Here is a 21,453-nt window from a genome sequence, read left to right as displayed (position 1 = left end):
TTTACTTTACTCTGTTTACCACTCCCTTGGGACAATAGACGGCAGCAAATCTGTATTTGGACAGTTCTCTTTCTATGTGCAGTCTTCATAAGAGGCACTACCTAATTGGGGTAAACTGCAGTTTGAGTAGCAACTGGGCTCTCCTGGAAGCCTTGTCTTCTGAGGGAAAAAGGAAAAAAAAAAAAAAAAAAAAGGGGGTGTTTTCAAATCAGTTAAGTTGGCTAAAGGATAAGCATACATATTTTTAAACTTCCTAAATGTAGCCTATGCTTTAATGGATATATACATATATTTGTAGATATATGCATATAATATGTATGACCTTTTTTTTTAAACACAGAGACATTTTTAAACATTCATTATAAATTTATGTAGCAAATAAACCTAATTCAAACACAGTCTCTGAAATTATAGAAGCAAACTAAATCTCCTCTTGGTGGATTGCAATGGGTTGCCAATTTAAAAAATAATTGTTTCCTGGATAAGTGTAAGTAGCAGTAAAATCCATCTGTTGGAGCTGACAAAATGGTGAACTTAAGGGAAAAATCAGGCCAAGTACTTAAGAATTTGCCTAAAATATAATAGTTAGAGACATGGTTAAAGTTCTGCTGTTGTATTGCACTGTCTGACAAGGCGGATGTGTCCCTAAGCATAGAAGTGGTTGTAGGCTAAGGGTGCCTGTGTACAGATGAGAACTGCTTCTGGGAAAAATGGGGTCATCAGCTAGCAGGGTAAACCCATAGACAACAGAACATTAAGTATTAATTGGAATAGAGGGTAGAGAATAGAGGCTCGGTAACATACTTGGGAGCAGTCTGCCAACAGCAAAAAATCCATAAATTAATATGATGATACATAAAATTAAATTTGGACAAAAACTGAATCTCTGCAGCTAAGGGTGGTACTCAGTTTTCTAATAGCCCAGAAAGCATTTGGCAAACCTGACCGTTCTTATCTGTGCCATGGTTAATTATGTGAAATACCAGCTGCTGCAAGAAGGAATTCTGAATTTGGCCTCTTGCTACAGCTCTGTAGCACTTATGAATCAATGAAGACTATCTAGATGTGGTTACTGGAGTAACCACATTGTGCATAAAATTCGCTGTCACACAAGAATTTTCTCTTTAGCATTAACTGACCTAGAATAGATGTCTTGAAACAGAGAGGCCATAGATAAGAAAAGATTGATTCAAACTGGCTGCAGAAGGCAACTGTAGTCAAGCTTCGAAGGACTGAAGATAATGCTGAGTGGGCTGGGAAACCAATGAATAGATAATTACAAAACCAAAATGAATTCCCAAAGAGCATTGAATTAAAAATGGTAGTATTTCCTGGGTTTTACTGTATATATTTGTATTTTAATGCCATTTTAATGCTGCATAGTTTTATGGAAGCATCTATGGTTTCAATAGACTATATTACAAGATTCCAATTTTTTTTCAGTGTAAAGTTAGTAGATACCCACAAAAAAACTGCAGCATTGGTATGTGACAGAAATCAGGAGAAAGGATGAAAGCTGGCATGGTAGGTTGCTAGCATGATACAAATAGTGTCCAATAATTTAAAAAATTATTTTTACCTTTTCCTCTGCAGTCACCTGGAGCTTTCCTTATATTTTCCACATGTTATAATCATGTAGAGTAGAGTAACCAGAGGTAATTGGGCTAATTGCATGGAGCAAAAAAGATGAGATCAAAATTCAATGGATACATTTTATTTGTCTGTTTCTAGTACAAAGCATAATATTTGTATTTCTGAATTTAAAGTTTTCAATATATCAGAATGACTTTTATAATGACATAAGGAACAACAAGGGAAACAGTTTAGCAAATGTGTAAAAATATACAGAAAATCAATTATTCAGAAAGTCAGATAGCAAGTCTCTCTTAAGATACCTGACCTTAAAGATGGCACATCTGGCCTTTGAGTATGTCCTAAAATATGCTATCTGGTGTTTGAATATCTTGACACAATTTCATGTTATATGCAGTGCATGATTTCGAAGAGTTTAAGGTATGTAATACTCCTTTTATAGAAATGCTGTCTTTTGGTAGGATCTCATTTTGAGATTTTGTGTGAAGAAGAAGAATGATGAGTTTATTCACACAGTAATGACTGATTTGTACTTTGGATTGTTGGCAGTTTTACCAAGTTACTTTACTATGCTTATTGATACAGTGTGGCACTCAAATTACTTTGAGCTATAAGCTTTCAGAAAGTTTGAAAATCCACTTATATTTAAGCAAACAAGCTTACAGATTCAGATCCTAGTGCCTCTTTTTTAACCTGGTCTTTTAAAGTTAGGGAAAATGCAAAAAAAAAAAAAAATTACAGAATTGTAAGTGCAGTTGCTTGTATAATTCTAAGCTATCATATGTAGCACCCAGAAATTGTGCGAGTGTCTGAATTTTCCACTAGAATATTCCAAGATGGATGTGCCAAGTTAGAGGCTATCATGCAGAAAAAGACTTACTACTGTTTTGGGGGACTATCAAACCAGTGATGCTGCGAACGGGAGGGAGAGCGCTAGGTGGTTGTACTGCCTGACACAGAGTTACGTACTCCTGGCTGTCAGGTTTTGCTCTTACCTCTCCCACTAAATTCATGTCTGTTTGTTTGTAACTAAACCATTCCAAAACTAGGTTAATACTATATTTAAGGCTACTGGAGCAAGATAAAGTGTTAAATTATCACTTCTGATTGAAAGAGACTGCTTTTTATGTATTGGGTGAAACAGACTAATGTGGATTGGCACAGTTCCCACTAAGGCTGTGTTTAGCCAACGTCAAAAAGTTTGTCTAAGCAGCTTCCTTAGCTTAGTTTTATACTTCACAGCCACCTCTGAAAAACATGTGTATGTAATAAGCACATTCAGAAGGGCTAGTGGAGTACTTCTGCAGAGGAGGTGAAAACTCAAGCTCCTTACACACAGTGTGTGTCTGTGTATGGGGGAAAGACAAACAGACCACTTTTTTGCTAGATCTGTCCCACAAATTTAAGTACAAAACTATTTTTTCTGAGCAGAAACTAAGTATGAATACTATTTATGTAATTCTGTTTTGTTTTAAACAAGCAGGAGAACTGTAAGTGCGTGTGTTGGTAGTGTATACCAGAATTTCAAAAAGATATAGAGCTTTCTATATGCAGGGCTTGACTGCAGATGCATGGAATTATTGCATTTCATTTCATTTAATTTCCCTTTGGCATTCCAGCAGAGTCTGCTTTAAAGGATGACTTCACTGAACGACAGACTAATTTAGATGTGGCAAACAGAGATGAAGATACCTGGGTACTGGATTGCAGAATGGGGCACTCAAACCTATTTGCTCATCCCAGTGAGAAAGAGAAGATCAGCAGAAATGTCTTGCATTTGAGCCTGGAACTGAATGTGAGTAGAACTCTAATCATGCCATATTTGGTTTCAACAAGCATTTATTATATACAATTACATTTCTGGTATGCATTTATTTCTGGCCTGTCTAAAACCATATTCAAAAATATCTGACAAACTGCAAAGTTCTGGATGGGTACAGTTTTCTAGATGGTTTGTCAGTCCGTATGCCCATGTAGACCTAAGCCTGAGAGTAATACATAATGAAAAATTTTAAAATTATATAAATAGATTAAGATACATGATGTGTCATTTCTAAAATCATGGTTGGTGTTTAGTTTAAATCAGTTGTCTTCCTGGAAACAGACTGCAGGAGCTAGCAACTAGGAGACAACAAGAATAAGTACCAGGAAAGTTCAAGTTATCAAGCAGTGTGTGTGGGTGAATTTGACAGGAAAAGTTTCTAAACTTCCTGTGATATAAGACACTAAATCTTCAGATGGCGACCTGAGTTAATTGCAATGTGAGACACTTGCTCAACGTGGCCCAGCCTAATCTAGCTGGAAATACTGAAATGCTCCCGACATGAACAATAACCGCCCTATAGAGAGACGTGTTTTGGCAGTAGTTTTCAAATTGGAGGAAGAACGAAACAGAATGTAGTAGAAGAGGAAAGAAACATGGAAAGGATGGAAAGTTTGAAAGAAAATGCTTTTAAGACTAGACTACATAATACAGTTTGTGCAAAGAAACACTAACACAAAACTGTGTAAGAGTGACATCTATTGGTAGAAATGCCAGAATTGGCTTGGAGGTACATTTGAAATGCTTTTAATGATGTGTACACTCACTGTTGCTATTCTCTTGAGCTTGTTATAAAATTGCTTTCTTCTCCTAACCTCATTTTCCTAAAATAATTCACTAGAATATTGTTGTAGTACTGTGAAGGCATAGGTTTATCCTTGTAGTAAAATGTTGAGATGAAAACAAATAACTGGACTGAAAAGAACTGTGACGTAGTTCTAATCACTGCTACAAATATCTGTTACAACAGGAAGAATCCAGTCCGTGAAGATACTTCATCTGCATTTACAAAGTCATTGTATAGAGTAGGAGGAGTTTCAAATTAAAAGCCGTTCAAGAGCAATGATTTGAGTAAACAAGTTTAGTAAACAGTTTGTTTCCATTTTTCTTACTCTTTTTTTAAGCAGCATTTTTTAATTAACTGTGTTATGAAAAAGGGAATTATTTCAGTTTCTTGCAGTTAACAAGGAAGAATATTTATTCCACTATTTCTAAGAGATTAGAACAAAAGCCTTGATTTCTATGAAAAAGGGGTGCTCAGCATGGGCTGATGAGCTATTAGTGATCCACCAGGACACTTTGTCCTGCAGCTCACTCCCTGTGATTTTCTTTCTTGAAAGTCTTTCAGAACAGAAGTCTGGGCTGAATTACTTGCAGAGCCCTTGTATCTCAAAGATAATTTTTTCTGCTTCAAGATGAGTCCATGTCCAGTTGTGTAACAAGGGATTGGAGGAGGAGGTGCCAAAGAACGGAAGTGAGAAGGCTGCCATCCGAATCCATTTGCACTGCAGCAAATGCTATAAGCAGCCTATGAGAAAGATAATAGCCCAAAATAGTGTGTATGAGTTGCTCTGGTGACAGCAATCTGTTCCCAGATATTATCTTCCCTGTGTGCTCCTCAGACTGGACAGCAAGACAACTGTGGTCAAAAAATGTGCCTGTATCTGAAGAGTAACTCTGAAACAAAGATGATGTTTCCAGGAAACAGCAACTGAAATGAAACAGTTTATTTACTCGCAGTTGTGCTATAATACATGCAGTCATGTGGTCTATGACCCTTTCCTGCTGTTGGAAGAAAAAGTTTAGCCTGATTGATCGAAAAATTAGGCACTACTGTTTTAAAATGCAGTTATATTCATAACAGTGACAATATGAGAAACAAAGTGTCTTACTGAATAGCTTTGCTTTCTGTGGACTAGGAGCATCCTTAAATAAATGTATAAAATATTTGTATATGTGCATATATAGACTGTCCTGAGGATCCCCGTACACCTGAGGCAGCAGAGGAAGTCAGAACAATGGAGGAGTTTGCCTCGGTTGATGAGGACTGGGTTAGGGAGCAATTAGGCAATCTGGACATCCATAAATCAATGGGTCCGGATGAGATGCACCCGCGAGTGCTGAGAGAGCTGGCTGAGGTCATTGCTAGACCACTCTCCATCATCTTTGCTAAGTCTTGGGAAATGGGAGAGGTGCCTGAGGACTGGAGGAAAGCAAATGTCACTCCAGTCTTCAAATAGGGCAAGAAGGAGGACCTGGGTAACTATAGACCGGTCAACATCACCTCCATCCCTGGAAAGGTGATGGAACAACTTATCAAGGCATATCAAGGATAAGAGGGTCATTAGAAGCAGTCAACATGGCTTTGCCAAGGGGAAGTCACGCTTAACCAACATCATAGCGTTTTATGAGGACATAACCAGGTGGATAGATGATGGCAAACCAGTGGATGTGGTCTATCTTGACTTCAGTAAAGCATTTGACACAGTCTCCCACAGCATCCTCACAGCTAAACTGAGGAAGCGTGGACTGGATGATCGGGTAGTGAGGTGGACTGTGAACTGGCTGAAGGAAAGTAGCTAGAGAGTTGTGCTCAATGGGACAGAGTGTAGTTGAAGTCCTGTATCTAGTGGAGTCCCTCGAGGGTTGGTACTGGGACCAGTACTATTCAATATATTCATCAATGATTTGGATGAGGGACTAGAGTGCACTGTCAGCAAGTTTGCTGATGACACCAAACTGGGAGGAGTGGCTGACACGCCAGAAGGCTGCGAGACCTGGACAGGCTGGAGAGTTGCGTGGGGAAAAATTTAATGAAATATAACAAGGGCAAGTGTAGAGTATTGCATCTGGGCAGGAACAACCCCAGGTTCCAGTATAAGTTGGTGAGCAAGCTGTTAGAGAGCATTGTAGGGGAAAGGGCCCTGGGGGTCCTGGTGGACAGCAGGGTGACCATGAGCCAGCACTGTGCCCTTGTGGCCAGGAAGGTCAATGGCATCCTGGGGTGTATTAGAAGGGGGGTGGTTAGTAGGTCGAGAGAGGTTTTCCTCTCCCTCTACTCTGCCCTGGTGAGACCACACCTGGAATATTGTGTCCAGTTCTGGGCCCCTCAGTTGCAGAAGGACAGGGAACTGCTGGAGAGAGTCCAGCGCAGGGCAACAAAGATGATTAAAAGAGTGGAGCATCTCCCTTATGAGGAAAGGCTGAGGTAGCTGTGTCTCTTTGGCTTGGAGAAGAGAAGACTGAGGGGTGATCACATTAATGTTTATAAATATGTAAAAGGTGAGTGTCACGGGGATGGAGCCAGGCTTTTCTCAGTGACAACCAATGATAAGACAAGTGGGAATGGGCACAAACAGGAACACAGGAAGTTCCACTTAAATATGAGAAAAAACTTATTCTCAGTGAGGGTAACAGAGCACTGGAACAGGCTGCCCAGGGAGGTTGTGGAGTCTACTACTTTGGAGACATTCAAAACCCGCCTGTACACATTCCTGTGTAATCTCATGTAAGTGTTCCTGCTCCAGCGGGGGGATTGGACTAGATGATCTTTCATGGTCCCTTCCAATCCATAACATTGTGTGATTCTGTGATCTACTAGTGTTTGCTTATGTTATTGAAAAGATGTTCTTACATTTCTATTAGTTGGAAGGAGGCAGATAAAGTAGATGAGGGAGAGAGTGAATGAATTCTGCTCTGTCAGAAATTTCAAAGGCACAATCTGTATCAGAAGCTTGAAAAAAAATCCTAAATTAGATTTTAAAATCTTCTCTTAAGCATGCTGTGTTCTCATTCCCAGTCCAGCATAGAGAAGATACAGAGATACAGAAGATAATGAAACAAAATAGAAATGCAACTCCACCCTATTCTTTGTACAGCATTTCATGTCAGACAAAAAACCACAAAAATGAGATGTGAAAATGCAGCTAAAATAACTATTAATAGCTAATAATTACTTAAGAAATTCTGGTAGATTATTTGATGTACTATGTGGACTTTATTTTTTAAAGTTTTGTGTTTAATCTTTATCACACTGTAGATAGGAAGCAAAAGGCCTGTTGAAATGAAAAGAACATGAAAACAACCTAGAAAAGGAAAACACAAAGGGAAAAGATGAAAAATTCATCTCCATTCTTTGTTACACTAAGTGCCAGCCTTTGTGCCTTAATGCACAAAGATAATACTCAGTTTCCTTACGCGGTTTACAGTGGTCATCTGTTCCCTGTCTTTGTTACTTGTATGTCTACTCATTTTAACCAGGAGATCAGCCAATACATCTCTTCTACTAGTTCTGCCTCAGAACTACCGTTGTTTTTTCATGTAATGGGTTTTACAGACTAACTGTTCCATACATTTATTGATAAAAGATGCATTCCTTCAAAATAATAAGCTGTCTTTCTTAATGTGTTTTCTGGTTTTATAACCATATAACTATTATGATCTTTTTTCAAATTCTCTATAGTAGCCTATAGCTCAATGTTGAGCATAATTTTGATGAAGATGTTAAAAAACACATGGCATTTCTACAGGCCGCTACACCAAATGTGTCTGATGTCTGCTCATTCTGTTACCGTCATATAATGCTGAATTTTGATAACAATTATCGTATCTCTATTTTTGTTGCTATGCCTAAACTTAATTATGTACATTTAAAATGATTGTGTTGTTGATACCCAGATCCTCAAACCTCAGGAAAATTGCTCATATAATGATCAATAGTGAGGTAACAAGGCTGAGAATAAAGGTGAAAATCCAGGACCTACTGGTTTTCTCCTGTCTTCTCTGTCTTTTCTGTTTTAGAGCACTTAAAGAGTTAAAATAGTAAGCATAAAATGAAATAAGAGAGACAGACAGGAGAGCAGGAGAATGTTAAGATCTTTATCAGTCAGCACAGTAAGCACTGGCTCAGGGCAGAGGGCAGGAGGGTGTTAGCTGAGCTTCAGATCAGTTCAAGCTGCCTGAGCCACAACAGCCCCCTGCCTGACACAATTCATACATGTTTTATTCTATGATTATCTTAAAGAAATTATGCAAAGTTTTCTTGGTTTAAGGCTCTTTATGTAGAAAAACTACAGAAAATTTGTTTTCTATACAGTTTAGCCACTTGACTGTTTTTCATGCCCTGTTCGTGTTTCGCTAGGTTGCTATTACAGTGATCTGGAAAGGCAATCTGAATAGATACAGAGTCAGGAAGCCTTGAGCCCTGGTGTGTGATAGTGATAGAAATTAGTTTATTCTGGCTTATTGTGTGTTTTCTTAAAAACTAGTTTTAAAACCTACTTCGAGAGAGCTCTTAGACACCTCAAGAACAGAACTGGAGTGAGTTGCAGGGCTGACTTCTGTCTGTGAGGAAATGTAGGTCAAAAAGGGTGTGGATTATTAAATGTGCTTTAAACTGTAAGGAATTATTGTCCTTTTGTATAATTAATTCACTGGCTGCCCTGAAAGTTGCTATGGCAAGTTTTAAGGGCTTTTCTGAGGCACCAGAGAGTTGCCAGTTTTATTAAGTAAACAGACATTATCATAACTGATTTTTTCTAGAGATTTTGAAGTTGTTTCTTCCTTCAGCCGCAGTATTACAGCCTGTTGAGAGAGGCTTTCCTTATGAGATAGATCCACCCAGCATTAAAATGCTTCTGCCAACAAACGGACTCTGTCTCATTTGCGCATCACAAAATGATGGTCTCCTTCTTGTGTAAAAATATTAAGGGTAAATATCAATGTATGTATTTTACCCAGAAACACTTTGTTGGGTATGTACCAATGTGTATTTCATTATCAGTTATCCAGTCCCTCCACAGGGTACTGTCCACTGGGATGATCATCAGACTAAGAGAAAGAAGTCCTTACAAAAGCCTGATTTGAGGCCAGGGTTTTATGGACTGCATGGTGAATTTGAGAGACTGTCTGGCTTTTGATTATTTCTCCAAGGCTAAATAAAGAGATGAGTTCCTTTGTCCATAATAACACTCAAAAAGCTTCAAAGTTTCTTCTCACTTCTTAAAGTGCACTATCAAGAGAAGAAGTATATATAAAGCAGTGTCATTTTCTGCAGGCTTGTGAGAATATCTTTGGGTTTATAAAATATATTGCTATTTCTGGAGTTTTAATTATTCAGTGTTCAACTCTGGGTTTTCTATCATCTCAATACATTGCGTAACTTTGGCCTGACACTCAAAGTACCATCCTTTTCACTACTAATTTGATAATCTCGTAAATTTTATTGGGATGTTGTTTAGATGCAAAGTACAGTTTTCCTTGTAAACTAAACTAAACTATTAAAATCTTAAATATTTAGATAGTGGCTATTTTCAATAACCTGCCCATGTACAATATTCATAGGACTGTTTCAGTTTGATGACCCTAGATTATTATAGAGAAGTTTTATTCTAAGTGTGGGTTGTAATTAATATAAACAGATAAATAAAAATTTTTGCATAACCTGAATAAGTATGTTTAGTTTAAATGGCACCATGAAGTTGTTAATATAGGTATATTTTTTGTTAAAGACCAAAAAAAATGTTATTGAAATATATGATTCAATGTTTACCCATCATAAGTTAACCAAACCCCAAATAAATAGGTACATAAATAAATAAACAAGGTATTAGGAATTATCAGGACAATGAACAATTAGTCCTGTGGCTGAACATAAAAACAGATGTAAATTTAAGAGTAGACAATTTTGGTTCAGTAGGGTCACTTTGGCCCAGTTATTTTGTCATAAAATAAAATTTAGAATTGATGTCCTGTCTTAGCGGAAATCACCAGTGTGGAAGCAGCTGTATCCCACACATCGTACTAGCCCTGAGATTATAAGAATAGGTTGGCATAAAGAGTGATAAAGACTCTATGACTCTTTCCTTATGTAGAGTTTCCTTTTGTAATAAGCCTAGAAAACCAGGGGAGCTATGGCCTGTCTGTCGTTTCTGTCCTTGGCACCTGATGATTAAGCATAGCTGAGGAGCGAGTCCAGCAGTGAGGCAGAAGACATTGTTCAATGTTAAATCACAGATAAAGATGATTCTGGTGCCCTTTGTAAGAATGCATGCAACCCTCTCATTGAAAAGCTGGCTGTAAATTTCATCTAAGCTCTTAGTATTACAATCTGACTTTCGGGAAACTTGCTTCCTGCGGTAGACACCAATGACTTTTGCCACTGATTTTATTGTCTTCTATATTATATTGAAAAGGTAGATACATGCTTTTTGTACAGCCTACATTTTTAAACATCAAAACAAAAGTTAAGTGTGTTGGGATACTTTGTTTTTGCTTGCTGTCTGTAATATTCAGCTTTTCAGTAACTGTTTTTCAGTAATTTGACACAGTGGCGTGATCCGCGGCTGATTTCCCTGTGAAGGACAGCTTTCCCCACCTTGCTTGTTTGAGATTACTCAGCACAGCTAAATGGCTGATTGTAGAATGACCCTGTAACTTTGTGCAAAAAACCGATAATAGTATCTTTGAATTTCTAAGGTACCCATGCGGAAAGTAGACTAAATAAAATTCTTAAAGGCCAGGGAATAAAATAATATAAATTCCTGCAGATTCACAGTCTCTGTACTTCTAAAAATAAGAGAAGGAACAAAAGTGAAAACTTTTGACTGGAACCTGGCCTAAATGTTACTGACTTTTCGAATATCAAAGGTGCTTAGAGTATTTTGTAGTTTCTTTATGTGTGTGTTTTGAAAAAAATATGTCCCATCCCTGACAGCATCTGTTAATACTGAGTTATACAGTCTTGAAGAGTTCCTCCAAGTGTTTTTGGCAGTATTAACTAAAACAAATCTCACACATAGAGCATTACCATGGCAAAATATAGAGATGAAAGTTAGAAAAGAAATCTGTCAGCAGAGATTGTTGTCATCTGAAGTAATCTGAGGTCGGGTGCAGTGCGGATGGAGAGCCTACCTGATTGCTAAACAGTTAACTTGGCGTTGCTGCGCCGTGCTGGCTGTTTACCCTGCCCACCCCAACCGCTCCTGGTTCCTGGGTGTGGCGACAGCCTGTGATAAGTACCTGTGCACAGTTCACAGAAGTAGCTGTGCAGAGTTGGGACAGTGGTAATATGAAACCAGTCCTGTGGGGTTTTGTTCGTGGCCCTGGAGGCTGAAATCTGCATTCCAGATGAAACCTGCAGCAAATCGGAAGAGAGCCTCCTTTTTTTTTTTTTTTCTTTTTCTTTTTTCCTTCTTTCTTCGGTTTCAAGGGCGCTCACTCGAGTTCACTTTGGCTGGCCGGGAACTGAGGACTCGTCACAGGCACCGAGCAGTGGCACTGGAAGCTTCAGATTCGTCACTTCAGGTTTCCATTTGACATTTTTCTGTGATTATGGATTTACAAAAGAAGTTCTTCATCAAAGTGGAAATACTGTGCAAAAAAATCCATCAGGAATTTTCTGCTGAAAACCACTCACAGCTTGTGTACTGGGATAAGGAAGTAGCAAACTACAAATGCATCCAGTTCTGTTCGGGAGCCTTGTTTATAAAGCTGCTCGGCACTTTTTAGCACGTAGGAAGTTGTGTGCAGCCAGTAGGATCGCAGCGTCCCAGCAGGAACCATTGGTCGAATTTTCAACCAAGATTAGTGCGCTGGCATATTTGCTGTGACAAAAAGTCCTTTGTGTACAGGAACAAGTTACCGACGCTGCTGAGAACTTTTTTTACGGTGGGTCTTTTTGCTGCTCCTGGAATACAGTTTGGATACCTGAGGGATACTTTGGCTGCTGGCAGCAGGAGGGCAGGGTGGCCTGGGGGAGGCTCGCTGCCCTCGCAAGGCCGGGGAGCGTTGCCTCCTGCAGTGCCTGCAGTGAGTTCAGTCTGCTGTCTGAAGGCATGTATTAAATACTTGTTTAGCAGTTAGTAGCACTGCTAGAAGCAAATCTATCCTCTGCTTTACACAACATGGAGGAAGAAGAAAATGCATTGCCCGATTCCGGTGAGCTTCCAGACCTGGAGAATACAGCAGAAGGCAAACCTGATATTTTCACTACTTTTTCTGTGAAAACACTTTTTGGATTTACAACTAAATTTGAACCTACGGCTTCCAAAGAAGAAACAGTACTTAAAGCATTTCAACCCTTGCACACCGATATAAATACTCATGCTGACACCTGGCATGAGAGGAATGATAATGATTGTAACGAAGATTCAGAAAATCAGCCCGGCATGAATAGTACCAGTGGCCAAGCTGACCCAATGTCTGGCAGGCAAACTGACCTGGAACTGGATTTAGCTGAACAACATGAATTACTTTTTCACCATTTAAGGTTTGTACAGACTTCTTTGTCTCAATCTGACAATGATGACAAGGATGCTATTCTTGTACAAGGTACTTTGGTTTGTACAACAAGTGATACAGAATCGGACACAGAGAGTAAGGACCCAGACACCAATGAAAACGATACAAGCAACTCTGGGCTAAATAATGCTGCTTTGTCTGCTGAGGCTTTGGATTATAACAATCAAAATAAGGAAGAGTCAGAATCAGAAGGGCACAGCAACAGTGGTGACACTGTGGATACAGATGACATTCAGTTACACCCACCAGTTTCTAAGCAACTCTCTGAAGAGCTGGATGGTGTTCTGGAGCATGACTCCAGTGGAAAAGACAAAATTTTAATGGATGAGCAGTTTAGTTGCTTGCTTGCTGCAGGGGATTGCCCTCAAGAACTTCCAGAAGAAGAACAAAGACCTTCAGCTGACAATACATCGCTCCAAAAAACAGCACTGGCTGAAAAGACTTTCCAGCTGCCTGCTTTCTTCAGTGGACTACGTGTGAGGAAAAAGGGACTAACCACAGAGGATGGGGAAACTCTTACAGAAATTAAACCAAGGGAGAATGATTTAGCTCTGCTTAAATTACGACAGCCTGTTAAGAAATCCAGTATTACATCAGGTTTGACCACTAAAAAAAAAACGGCTGAACCTAAAGCAAGTCCTACATTCCTGGAACAACTCTCGCACTTGTTGAACATAGAAGTCTCCAAGAATGAAGACAGAACCGAGGACTTTGCTGAGGGAACTGGGGACGTCGAGAACAGTGATGAAGCTCAAGAGTACAAAGCCTCTAGCAAAACAGAACCACAACTTCCCTCTGAGGAAATAAAATCAAGCCCTGCTGAATCTGCACTGGACGTCTTTAAAGCTTTATTCTCACGGCCTCCCAAAAAAGAAACAACTGCAGATACTTCAGAACTGGAAGCCATAAAACGCAAAATGAGAAATGAAAAAGAGTCCTTGAAAGCTGTATTTGAAAGGTCAAAATCAAAACCTGGGGATGGACCATCAGACAAATCTGTAGGTTGAATTATTTTTTCTTCCTAAGACCTGGAAGCAGATTGATAAAAGAGTATTTATTGTTTAAAATTATTGGTGGGGACTTAAGGTCAAAGTGTCAGAATCGTCCTCTTCTTTTGGCAATCTCAAATTTTGGATTCCCAACTGAAGAAATCTTGGGGCTAATTTGTCAGAATTCTTGAGCATTTGCAGTTGTAGCAGAATTCAGTAAGTACTGGTGATAGTCACAGGCTTTCAATCAGTACTGAGAACTTAATCAGTTTCTGATTTTAAAAGATCATTACAATACAGTTGCCCATATGTTAAGTGTAGTTTTAAATCAGTTTGGTGCTACAAATATTTACTGTAGTATTATTTATTTTTTTTCTCATTCACACTGTTTTCTTTCATTGAGTTTTTTATTTTTGAAAGTAAATTTCATTTTACCTTTAGGAATAATTCTGTTATGGGACCTGATAAGAGAATTTATGGATGATTTTCAACTTAGTTTGTCCAACACATAGAATTTAAAGTAATTTTTTTCTTATGTACGTGCATATATCTAGCTTTGCAAATATTGATAGGCATTTAACGTTATCCAAGTATAACTTAATGATTCCAATAAGACAACTCAAGGATTAATATTAAGTGTTTGCAAGCTTAATATTCTTAGGCATATGGAGATTTAGTTACTATACTTTTAAAAATTGAAAAAAAAATCTATTATATGTTTTCATAGAACCATGTTGATAAATTAATTTGAGTGTGATCTGAACTCATTAATTAAATGAGTAAGCCTTGGGCTGGGGTTTCTTCAACCCCAAATTCTTACGGTTACATCTTTGGCAGAAATAATCAGTCTAAAAGACTCTTCTTTTTTGGCTAAAGAGGGAATTATCGGAATGATTAAATTTGCAGGATTGAACCTGAACCTGAAGCTACTTAAATTAATTTTCTGTGTTGGTTGTACTCTGTAAATTTTTATTCTTACATAAATTAAAAACTTTAAAAAAATCTTGACTGACACCTGGGTAGACTGATAATACCAGTTTGTAGTAAATTACCGGAGGGGAGGAGCAAAGAGATACTCACTGGCCGTGGCTTGTGCAGCAGTTGCAGCCTGTGTGTGCCCTTCCCATTCCTGGCTTCTTCCCGCTGACACCAGCCCTGGGCTGCACTGGCACAAGCGCCTGGGTGGCTCCCAGCAAACCTGCCAGGGAAGCTGTGGCCTCACACGTTCAGGGAGGGAGCACAGGAGTCAGCAGGGGTGGCTTTTGTAAGTGTCTGCTTAATGTCTGATCTAGTACAAATGTACATTTTCTCAGGGCAAAGCGAGAGTGGGAGGGTCTTGCTTTTCCTCGTTCCTTGCTCATGTGGGCCATTTATGGGTGACTTTCATGCAGGGTTTTGCTCTTGCTACAGTTGTGCCTATGCAATTACATGTAGTAGGAGCATATTGTAAATCGGATTGCAGAAATTTTAGAGATGTTAAAAAACAAACAAACAAACAAACAAAAACCAAAAAAACATAACAAAATGTAAAGCTCTAAAAGAATGCTTGTTTAATCGTTTTTTTTGGTTTTAGTTTGTTTTTTTGCGCCCTCTCCCCCCCACCTTTAAAGGGTTATTTTAGCATTCCAGTTGACAATGCAGTCCCATTAACAGCTGCAGCAGCACTTTGATGTGTCAGTATTCTGTGGTATGTGGACTGAGCAAGCTGCTGGGGGTGGGGCAGGAATTTAATAAACTAGCTATGCTTCCTGAAAATTATGTTGTCAAATGATGTCTTAGGTGAATCCCACTAATGTTTACTTGTAAGAAAAGCACAGGTGGGTTTCTTCACTCTGAAAAAAGATACGGGAAAAAAAACTAGTGTTCTTGACCACCTCTATGGTTCACCAAAGGAGCTTTCCACACTGATGTGAACAGTTTCAACAAATCATTGTATGTCACATGCATTATGTTATTTTCCTCCTAAAAATTACATAGATTTCTTTGTGTCCCTTCTAACCAACTGAGCACTGTTTCGATCGGTCGAATGAGGCAGATAACCATTCAGGAGTACACATGTAGAGCTGAGCATGGTGGTTGCTGTTTTGGAATCTATTGATACTGCAGACTTTAATTTTTTCTTGTGTAATTTTAACAGCCTGACCTGAGTCCCTCAGAGCAAGATGACAAGACTCCAGGGAGACTCCAGACTGTCTGGCCGCCACCAAAAGCAACGCACGAAGAAGTAAAAGTAGGACTGAAGTACACAGAAGCAGGTAAAACAAAGAGGTGAAGCATTTGCAGAAATTAGTTTCTGAAATTTTTGATCTTGTTTAATACAGAGCTGGTGATAAGTCACAGTACTTTCTTATCTGTAAAAACAGACCTTGTGTCTTGGATGTGTTGTTTACTGCCACTTGTTAAACATCTGATTTGAAATGTAAATGGTTAAATCTGTGTTGAAATCTAAACACTTGCCTGCACAAATTCATGAGGAAAGTGGGTTTCTTTGAGAAGTTAGGTTATCCATTTCTAATGCATGAGCAACAGAATAGTAAACAAATGTAAACCTGACTGCTTTTGCCATTGCCTTAGAGTGCAGGGGACAGTGACCTGCCCAACTGTAGTCTGGCTGCAGATTTTCTCCAGGTAGTGCCTAGAATAAAAGTAACAAATACCATTATTGCAGCTTGTGTATAAACAGGGAAATACTCATGTCCACTTGGATCACTTTTATCAGTAGCCATGTATGCTGTCTATACAAATGTATGAGAGGGTATGTCTAAGTGCAATGCTGATCAGGTAAGACTTCCACAGAAAATTCTGTGGAATTCTTAATTTGGTGTTATTTAGATAAATACTTACATATTTACAAGTGATTATTGTAGCCACAACTCTGTTTCAAATTTGCATACTTAAATATGAAACAGGAAGTCCTTGTTACTCAGAAATTAGTCATAAACTGTGGAGCTGTCTGAAATATTGAAATGAAAGGCAATAGACCATCTATTCTCCAAGTACCTGGAGATTTTAGAAAATACCACTTAGAAAGGATTAAGTGGAATTTAAAAACAAGGTTAAATGCTACCTTGCTGTGACAAATTGTAGAGGGTAATGCTATATGGTTCTTTCCAGTTCCAGTGGATGTCCATCTGGCCTTGTAGATGAGGAAGAATAAATAGAAGTAGATCTATTGCTCTGTGTTGTTTCGTGTATTACTTCTTTCTCCCTCTTTCCTCAGTTTTCTCTGTCTTCATCTTCCTTGTTTGTAAAGTGGGCATGGAAGACACTGGAAGATTCAGAAACCTTGCTTTTGACAGGAATGACATGTTTCAAATATAGACAGAATTGAATTTACAGTGCATCTGATTGGTCTGAGGTGTGGGAGTCTATCACTAGATGACCAGGACAGGTATTCAACTGTTGATGAGGAATGCTACAGGCTTTTTCTGTTACTCTTAGATTCTTATTATAGGCTGTATTCTTGCTGTATTTAATTTTACCCAAATAAATATTTTTTTCTCCTAATGACTGTAATCATCTGTGGCATAAACAAATGCTGAAATAAAGGAAAGAAGACTGAATTAACAAAAGCTCCAGATTCTACTACTTGTAGAGAAATGAGGTCATGCTTTCCTGAAATCTGAATAGGAAGGGCAGACTGGCTTAGAGCCCATGTAAATTGTTACTCTTTTGTTAGTGTGATATTTTGGGTGGCAGTGTCATCAACATGCTGATGGTTAGTTTGCTAAGTCAAATTTTATACAGACCAGATTCTACAGTTCATTAGTCACTGCAGTGTCTGGCAGAGAGAAGGGTTTGAATGAAAACAAACTGCTGGTGATTCAGAGAGGATGAGACAGAGGCGGTGCTTGCAAAGGCCATAGGCAAAGGCTGTATTTGCAATGTGTGTTAGGAGTGCAGCAGAGTTGTAGGTGTGCCTCAGTGATGAGCAGGCTTGTGTGTCTTTCAGCTGTTCATGGATACCCAGAAGGTGGTTGTGGTAGCAGGGACACAGCAAGCAGTTGTAAGTTGCCTGTGACGGATCAGTTACATTTGCTTTTCTGAGTACTAGGGTGACTGTTTTAAAGCATTATGTGCAGGAATGAGTTTAATCAGTCTCCTGCAAGTGAAGAAAGGTACTGTACATGAGTAGTGCTGATATAATTTTAAAAAAGAGTTTGTATTCAATGTTGTCTCATTGCTGGGGGGGGCGGAGTTTGTGGGTTTTTTAAATGAATATGAAAGTGGCAATACAGCATTACTTCTAAATTCAGTATCTTCACTCTGACAGTGTCTGGTACCTTTGAAGTATGTTGGCATTTCCCCTCATCCCTCTCCCGCTTCCCATCCAAAATTCTCTCCCAGCCACCAGTACCTTAGGAACTTCTTGTGCACTGTGTGGGCTTCTTAAAAGTACGATAGGAAGTAGCTTAATCATCATCATTAAACTGACTGGTCTCAACCTGAAACCCTATTTCTTACCCCAGTGTCTTGTCCTGACCGCTAAGATCAAATGAAAAACTATTGATTTCAGAACAGGCTTCAAAAATTGTGTGCGGCAGGGATGTTTGTGATTCCAGGCTTCCTCCACTGATGTTCCTGAATAGATGATTATCTGTATTGTAAAAAATGCTGAAGTGACTTGTTTTGACTTTCAATCAATTATTTATGTTAGTGTTTTAATTTCTGTGATTAAAAGTTTAGTCTACAGAAACAATAAGAGTCTATATACAAACAATAATAATAGGCTGAATTATTAGGTAAGTATTCATTTAGCACAGCTTTATTTTAGGTTTAAACAAAATACTTCTGTCACAAGTGGGATCATATGCAAGCATAAATCTGTGGACGTAAGTCTTTATGCTTGTAACAGGGTACAAGACTATGTGCTTATTTTATGAGGTAGCACAGATTTTTTTCATTTCTCATGAGAAATTAGTATTTAAAGTAACACTGAAAATTTGAAAATTGGAGTACTGTAATTTTTCTCACAGTTCTGCACTAAGTCTTTGATTTAGTTCTTTCATGTCCGTGCACTCTGGCAGCAACGGCAGGAAGGTAGGGATGAGGAAGAGGATTCCTGGCTTTTTGATCTTTTCTCACTTCCTTGCCATGCTTTTCCTCATTGTTCTTGCTGCTTAGTGGAAGCAAGAAATTCAGGCTTACTTTGGCCTATGCAGCAGACAACATAGTGACTCATAGCAGCTTGAAGGAGCGGCTAACTCCCTCCTGAGGTTCGTAGTCTGGCTTGATGTGTGGGAAACCAACTGAAAAGCAAATGGACATAACAAGGAACACGTGTACTGGGCTGAGTAGGCCTGTTAGGAATATTAGAAGTGAAAGAAGTTACTGAACAAATTTAATGCTGCAGTAGCGTGGGGGTTTTTTTGTGCCTTTCATAATATCTCGTGTAGTCATAGTGTTGTCACCCCCCAACACCCGAATCCCGGGTTGTAGATTTTGAATTAAAAAGATGATATTACAATATTTTGGCATATCTTATGTTTTCTGAATCTTTAATTCCTCTGTTTCCATAGAGCGAGTGACTGTGTTGTCAACTGCCACTCTGTAATTAGCACAAGCTGCTTATGTGGTTCTCTAGAGAAACTGGAGCTGCTTTGAAGTGTGTCAGTCTGAAATAGTTGTCCAGAAAGTCTTTAGTACATTACATCATTTATATCCTGGAAGACTAGAAAAAGGGTTTTTAAATTTATAGTTGTAGGTTTATTCCATGTAAATCTTTCCCAAATAATCAAAGACATTTCTGTGCATATTCCTCTGGCCCTAAAGTTCTGTTTTTCTGTTTTCATTAAAAGTTTATTTTATTTTTTCCTCCATAATTCTTAGAGAGATTTCTCCCAGTTTTTAAGCATTAAATCTGATAGAAAGGTAGATGTGTCATCTGTTATGTCTCATGAAAACATCTAGCCAGGTAGAGGAGACAAATTCTTGTCTATATTGAGCAAACTCATTTGTGATACTATTTCACATAGAATCCACATATAATCAATGTCCCAGCTGCTGCTGAAGACTAGATCAGCATTTGCAGCTGCTCGTGTCCAAGAAGAGGAATTTAGACAAGAGTTTTGCTGCTCATAAATCTACTTATGTTTGAAGAACTGTCTCCACATTAAGGTAGTATACAGATCCTGTGATTCCTATTAAAAATGCATTGTTAGCCATTAGGAGCAAAATAGTTCTTTTATATTAATCAGAGAGAGTCTAGTCTTTTGCCTAAGCAAAACAGAAATCTAAAAAACAATAAGAGAGAAGTACTTGACATTTTTGCTGGAGAAAATGTTTAAAAAAATCAAGTCAAAACATTAATCCATTCAGTGCTTTTTTCATTACATGTTTTCTTGTTAATTCAAATGTCTGTATTTAACATTAAAGCACCCTGTTCTTTCACAGTCTATCTATTCATCATCCTTAGATCTGAAGTGAGGTAATGCTGTCTCTATGGTGCCACAATTCCAACAACAACAGTCTGTGATGCTATAAGCACAACTTGCAGGGTAAATAAGAAAATAGAGAGGTGACTGAGAAAGCTCTTCTTAAACAAAAAGTGTCTAAATAAATGGTGAATGAAATAAAAAAATAATGGCAGAGGATTATTGCCAAGTCTTAAATCTATTACTAACCTTGGCCCCCTATGCTCTGGGCTCCCAGCAAAAATATCACATTATGGTAATGATGTAAATGTAGAGAATAACCAGTTTATGTGAGAAAAAGAGAGTCATAATGGTCTGAACAAATAGATGAGAGATAAGAACATGATTTATTTTCTTTCTTTAACATGAATTTTCTTTGTGGCCTTGAACAATTTATGGTCGTCTCTAAAAGAATTATAATGCTTGACCACGAAGATGGTCAGAGGGCTGGAGCACCTCTCCTATGAAGACAGGCTGAGAGGGTTGGGTTTGTACAGCCTGGGGAAGAGAAGGCTCCAAGGACACCTTATAGCAGCCTTCCAGTACCTAAAGGGGACATACAAGAAAGCTGGAGAGGAACTTTTTTCCAAGGGCATGTCATGATAGGACAAGGGGTAATGGCTTTAAAGTGGAAGAGAGTAGATTTACATTAGATATAAGGAAGAAATTCTTCACCATGGGGGTGCTGAGACACTGGAACAGACTGCCCAGAGAGGTTGTGGATGCCCCATCCCTGGAAGTGTTCCAGACCAGGTTGGATGGGGCTTTGAGCAACCTGGTCTAGTGGAAGGTGTCCCTGCCCATGGCAGGGGGGTTGGAGCTCGATGATCTTTAAGGTGCCTTCCAACCCAAACCATTCTATGAGTCTATTAATATGTTGTTAATGTCCTGAAGGAAATTGTTGTAACAGTGCCTGCTAACAGCTAGTTTCATCTCAGAATTTAAAAAAAGACTTTTTTTTTTTTAGTTTCATTTTATTTGATTTCACTATGGTATTTGGGGTTTAGTTCTGGGATTCTGTTACAAATTTTATTGTAATGAATTAGATAAAGCAGGACTACAGCAAACGGGATACTATGCATTGGCTGAAGATAGTGGTTTCGTGATTTAATGGTCACTGGTCAACTTGATGTGGCCTTAGAGTGCAGGTGGGCTGCATAAAGGCTTTGTAAATTATTTTCCTACATTTTACTGAATTTATTGTGCAGCATGACAGGTGTGTTTGTCCATGTTATGTCAGTGTTTCATATTCTGTTTCATATTCATGTTCTAGCTTGTTATTGAGAAGCTGAGTTTTTATTACAAGCCATATTTTTGTAGCCATATTATATTCCTC

General features: G+C 38.6%; 1 protein-coding gene across 1 annotated transcript in view; it reads left to right on the top strand.

Annotated features, from left to right (window-relative positions):
• Positions 1 to 12,235: 12,235 nt before the first annotated feature.
• FMN1 (formin 1) overlaps positions 12,236 to 21,453 on the top strand; it is a 143,882-nt gene continuing 134,664 nt past the window's right edge. Inside the window, exons 1-2 of the mRNA XM_082059382.1 lie at positions 12,236 to 13,713; positions 15,842 to 15,959. Coding sequence (XP_081915508.1) covers positions 12,319 to 13,713; positions 15,842 to 15,959 — 1,513 coding nt within the window. The 5' untranslated portion in view covers positions 12,236 to 12,318. The remainder of the gene's footprint in view (positions 13,714 to 15,841; positions 15,960 to 21,453) is intronic.

Source organism: Streptopelia decaocto (genome assembly GCF_964273445.1).
Source record: "Streptopelia decaocto genome assembly, chromosome: 7".
Taxonomy (NCBI): domain Eukaryota; kingdom Metazoa; phylum Chordata; class Aves; order Columbiformes; family Columbidae; genus Streptopelia; species Streptopelia decaocto.
The sequence above is the reverse complement of the archived record's forward strand: the minus strand, read 5'-3'. Positions and strand labels throughout refer to the sequence as shown.